Here is a 6,000-nt window from a genome sequence, read left to right on the forward strand (position 1 = left end):
GTGAATTTTTTTTAATGTTATTTATTTTTGAGAGAGACAGAGAGACAGACAGAGGTGGGGGAGGGGCAGAGAGAGCGACACAAAATCTGAAGCAGTCTCCAGGCTCTGAGCTGTCAGCACAGAGCCTGACAGGGTGAAGGGGGGCCTCCAAGATCATGACCTGAGTCAAAGTCAGTTACATAACTGATGAGCCACCCAGGTACCCCTCTGAGGTGAAATTAAATGTAATATGTTCTTTTTGCTTTTGTAGGTGTGGGAGAAGTTAAATGAGAATGAATTGATATTTGCAGCATTTACCCTTTACCCTAACACAGGGCTAATGTTCTTACTTTATTTCACTGAATTCTCACAAAAATTCACTATAACAGTATTTTTATATCTAAAGCATAGTTAAAAACACTGAGTTTTCAAAATTTATGTAATTTCCCGGAATTCAGGCAGCTAATATACGGTAAAATTAAGATTGCAGCTAGGTTTTCTGACTCCTAAGCCTGTGCTTTTTCAGATACAAGTTGCTTCAAGAGAACTGACTGAGAATAGGCCTACAGTTGTAAGAAGGTCATTGTTTCCCAAACAGTGACGTGTTCTTTATAATGTGAGGTTAGTCTCATTTTTTCAACACTAAGAAACCAGTTTGGTGTTGTCCTCAGCCCCTCTTCCTACTTCCATCCTGTTGTATTAAAATGTACATGACCAATTTTAGTTGTTCATCTCGCTTAAAGTTATTTCACTTCTCTGACCTTTCACCTATTCTATAAATTTACATCAGTGGTAGAAAAGTTGTATTTCTCAACCTAGGACTATTGTATAGAATTAAGAGGTCACAGATTCAAAGCCTACAGCTTTCACTGCTATGTGTAGGTTGGGTTGTATGGGAAAGAACAGCGAATGGTGAGCCTGTTGTGAATTGGACCATGCAAGCTCCTCATGAAGGTGTTCAGATCCACTTAGAAACAAACAGCAAGGCCTCCATCAACCACAACACTTTCATATGAATAAATTCAACTCAAGGCTGCAACTATACAATACTTAGTGTTCACTTAGTGAACACTTAAATATTCATAGGTATTTGGGACACCTTAGAAATATAATACCAAAGTATAATACCAAAATATGATCAGAATTCAGTTAAATGTTCCATTTCCTTAATTATTCCTTCTGTGAACAGCACTAATTATTTTCAGAGAAAGTGAAGCAGTACAGTTGCTGATACATGTCTTGAGAAATATTCTTTTAACCATAAGATAGGAAGTAAGAAAAACCATGCCTCAAGACCTGTTTCAAGGTCATATCTGGTTATGCCTCTTTTATCAATGAGAAAATTAAGTCACCAAGGGAATGTAAATACTATAAAACATCTTCTAAGAAATTAAATACATGCTCAGAAGTCTATCACTTCAAAGTTGATATTAGAGATTATAAAGATTTAAAAGTATATGGGTTGTTCTCTCAGAGGGGTGGTGAAATAAGAGAACCCATCAAGCTTTTGTATGGAGGCACCAGTGGGGTTTCAAAGCTCATACTTTGGCATGAGGGCCACCTAGGGGTTTAATCTGTGGGCCAGGCTTCTGTGTTCTCCTCTGCTTTGTTTGCCTACCCTGCAGGTGTGTTCTGGGGGAAGAGGTTTCCCTTCCTGGATAGAGCAATAGAGGAGGACCTCTGGGTCAAAAGTTTTCTTTTCCCTTTCCTAGAACTCCCATGCTTCCTCACGATGTCTTGGTGGCCTCACTGTGTGTGGACTGAGCAGTACTCAAACTGCTCAGCACTTGCTTCCAATGAATATCCAGACTCTGTGGATTATTTCTCCATCTTTCATTTTGCTTTGCCATTTCTCCTTATTCAGCAGTGCAGTGTGAATAGATTGGATTATACGTTAATGCAGACCTATGGGCCGTTGCTAAGACAGAAAGGCAGGCTTTGTTTGGGGAATGACATTTGCTCTCCAGTTTTCTCCTGGAAACATAAGAGCCTTACCTTTTTAAGCAGACTTTTTTTCATACTGAAGCCATGGTAAATATTTCCAATTGATTGGGTAGGCACAGTGAACACCTCAGGGACTCGGGCTGCTGATGGCGGATCTTTAGCCGAGCATACACTCATGTGTTACTGTCTTATAGGAGGCGATCGAGATCGGATGACAGCAAACCATGAGAGCTACCTCCTTATGGCGAGCACCCAGAATGATATGGAAGACTGGGTTAAGTCCATCCGCCGAGTCATATGGGGCCCTTTCGGAGGAGGTGAGTATATATAGAACATGGGAAAAGGTTGGCCAAGCCTGTTCATCCTTTCCCTCCTCCCAGCTGACGTTACTATCAGCTCCTATTTTCAAATGGACGAGTGTTAAAATAAATAGTAAATTATTCCATGTTACTGTTAAGGTATATATCTAAGTAACTCCCCGAAGTTTAGTTTAGATCAAATATCAATCACCGACCTTTTTCTATGAATATCTTGAATAATAAAAAGGGATGATTTTTTTTTTAATTTTTCAAGTTCACTAGTAATAAATAGTTATGGGAATGATACTATGATGTAGATTAGTTAAGACCATGCAGATATGGGGCAAAGCATTTTTGACTAGGATCTTTGGAAGGGATCTTAGCCCCAAGATGCTCAGTGATATCAAAGAAGAATAGCAAAGCTCTAGATGATAATCTGATGATTACTAGAGTAAAAAAAAAAATGTTTTGTGATCTGACAAGTGTTTGTGGATTTGACAAGTTTTTAAAAGTAAAAATTCAGTAAGGGAAACCAAAACAAGAAGCACTCAAAAAACTTTATCTATAGCCAACACGCACTTCCCAAAACATAAAGCCTAATTATCTTATGTCGGTGTAGCTAAATTATATTAAATCAAATTAATATTTAGAAAACCAATTAAAATTCTAATATTTATTTTATATTCTTTTTTGTGTATTGACAGCACCGTGAATTCAGAAGTGATTTTTTCGCCTTAACATATTAGATACTTCTTAGACTGACTCCCCATTCTACATTTTAGAATAACTTCAAAGGTGTACTTTAAAAACTTGGAAATTTAGGTTTTACCAGGTGAATGATACATGTCTGCAAATTGTCTTCTAGTAGTGACTTCTGTCAAGCAAGGGGGAGGTTCCTAACCAGGGTGACTGTTCATCTCACTTTGCCTGGTAACAGTCTGGTTTACAACTGTTGTCCCAAGATAATTATTGGTAGGACTGCTTTTCATGATGTCCTAGTTTGGGTGACAACTTATATGACCACCCTATTCATATACTAAAATGGCTAGTAAATGACTCTGTAAAACATTTGAAGAGGCCTGTGGGATGAGATCCCTTCCACAACATTAGTAGAGGGTTGCTCATAATTATTCTTGAGAGGTGTACTCAGTTGCTGTCATTTCTAAAGACTCTCTTTCCCCCCCATTGTCAAATTTCTGGGGCTTCTGAGTTTCGGGGGTTCCTTAACATCTGCTGAAGGAAGTATTTTTGCTCAGGGATTATATCTATTCAGTGTGCTATTCTCTCCCTTTCCTCCTCTTCTATCTGTCCTTTTCTTAAGAGAAATGAATGAGACCCAATTAGCTTTATCAAATCCATGGCCACAGGGGGTCCCACCTGCCCAGGAGTCCCAGAAGTTACCCCAGTGGGACTAGACAAGAGGTATATCTAAGTTTTCAAATTTATGAACTTGGCAGGGATGCTCTAGTGTTTGATAGGTTTATGTACAGTAGTTCCCCTTATCTGTGGTTTCACTTTCTGCAGTTTTTAGTTATTCGTGGTCAACCACGGTCCTGAAGCAGACAATACTCCTTCTGACCTATTGTCTGTCAGGTCAATAGTAGCCTACTGTTGTATCATGATACATATGCCGTTCACCCTACTTCATCTCATCACATAGGCATTTTACCATCTCACATCATCACAAGAAGGGTGAGTACAGTAGAAGATGTTTTGAGAGAAAGTGACCACTTTTATTACAGGGTATGATATAATTGTTCTTTTTTATTATTAGTTTTATTTTTAATCTCTCACTGTGCTCAATTTTTAAATTAAATTTTATCATAAGTATGTATCTCTAGGAAATAACATAGCGTATGTAAAGTTCAGGCATCCGTCACCGGGAGTCTTGGAACATAATTCCCACAGATAACAGCGGACTACTGTACCTTATCCTATGGAATGAGCTTCAGGGATTTCCTAAGTGCTTGTTCAAATTTACCTGTAAAGAGATGTACTTTAGCATAGAGCACTTACTATAGAAACAATGCTCCTCTGAAAAAAAAAATAGTTGGGGGGAGGGAGGCAAACCATGAGAGACTCTTGAATGCTGAGAACAAACTGAGGGCTGATGGGGGTGGGGGGGAGGGGAAGGGGGATGATGGGCATGGAGGGGGGCACTTGAGGGGATGAGCACTGGGTGTCATATGGAAACCAACTAGACAATAAACTATTAAAATTTTTTTCTACCCTTTCGCTTAATTGAAGAGTGTTATGAGATTGCAAGACAACCTTTTAAAGTACTCATTCAGGGCACCTGGGTGACTCAGTCGGTTAAACATCTGATCTCATGGTTCATGGGTTCAAGCCCCACGTTGGGCTCTGTGCTGACAGCTCAGAGCCTGGACCCTGCTTTGGATTCTGTGTTTCCCTCTCTCCCTGTCCCTCCCTGGCTTGCACTCTATCTCTCTCTCTCAAAAATAAATAAACATTAAAATTATTTTTAAAATAAATACTCATTCAATTTGCAGTAAATTCTTTGTGATTCAACTGAACATTAGAGTTTTTTTAAATTAATACAGAATATAGAACCAAACTGAATATTGACATTGATAAAAGATCACAACTGTCACCCATAATCTAGAGTTTCAAATGTCTGTGCTCTTTGATTGAATTTTAAAGAAATAGTAAAAATTTGAGTTTCAAACAAATTTATATAACTGAAAGATCTTTTATTTATCATATCTATTAGGGGTCCATTTAACACTTCATTGAAAATATGTTTTCTACTGAAAAAGAATATTTTAAAACCACTGTTTTAGTTCAATCCCACATATTGTGGATTAGGTCATTAGGACCCAGGGAGGGTGACTAACTTGCCAAATGTCAGCCACACGGTGATTAACCGAACTAGGAAGAAAACCCATGGCGTCTGGTTTGTGGGCTTCCTCCTGCTTTCTTGCACAATAGTGTGATCTACTACCTCTGTTGTGGGAATGACAAACCCACAATGACAAGCCCATGCCCTACTGGTAATAAAACTGGTACTGGTACTTACTGGTGCATGAAAACATAACAAAAATTAAATAGTAATAATTAAAATAAATATGGTTTTTCAAGTCCTTCAAAAATACCTGAATTGATACCACCAAGAAAGTGAAAATATAACCAACTATTATTTTGGGAGGAGGTATTCCTGGATCATATATTTGATAATGAACTTGTAACCAGAATTTATAATGAATTCTTACAATGCAATTTTAAAGAGAAATTAAAAATTGGAAACAGTTTGACTCCATTAAAAGATGAGCAAAGAATCTGAATAACCATTTCTCCCAGGAAAACATGCAAATGACCAAAAAGCACATGAAAAAATGCTCCGAGTCATTAGTCATGTGGGAAATTCAAATCAAAATCACTATGAGATAACACTTTATACCCACTAGGATGCCTAGAGTTAGAAAGTCCAACAATAACAAATATCGATGAGAGTGTGGAGAAATCAAACTGCTCCTACATTGCTCATTGGAATGTAAAATGATACGGCTGCTTTGGAAAAGAGGAAAAGAGTCTGGCAGTTCCTCATTCAATTAAATGCAGAAGTATCATATGGCCAACACTCCTAGATAGATATATACCCGAGAGAAATGAAAACATATGTCCACACAGAAACTTGTACATGAATATTTATGGCAGCATTATTGCTAATAGCTAAAATGTGGGAATACCCGAATGTCCATGTGGTATATCGACATCAGGGATTATTACACAGCCATTAAAAAAAAAAAAAAAAAAGGAA

General features: G+C 37.9%; 1 protein-coding gene across 3 annotated transcripts in view; it reads left to right on the top strand.

The window, feature by feature from the left end:
* Window positions 1-6,000, top strand: part of ARHGAP24 (Rho GTPase activating protein 24) — a 500,372-nt gene that overhangs the window by 429,812 nt on the left and 64,560 nt on the right. For all 3 annotated transcript variants that reach the window (XM_039250570.1, XM_039250571.1, XM_039250572.1), the window contains one exon: window positions 2,118-2,240. In XM_039250570.1, coding sequence (XP_039106501.1) covers window positions 2,118-2,240 — 123 coding nt within the window. The remainder of the gene's footprint in view (window positions 1-2,117; window positions 2,241-6,000) is intronic.

Source organism: Hyaena hyaena, unplaced genomic scaffold, assembly GCF_003009895.1.
Source record: "Hyaena hyaena isolate Hyena2069 unplaced genomic scaffold, ASM300989v1 scaffold_373, whole genome shotgun sequence".
NCBI lineage: Eukaryota > Metazoa > Chordata > Mammalia > Carnivora > Hyaenidae > Hyaena > Hyaena hyaena.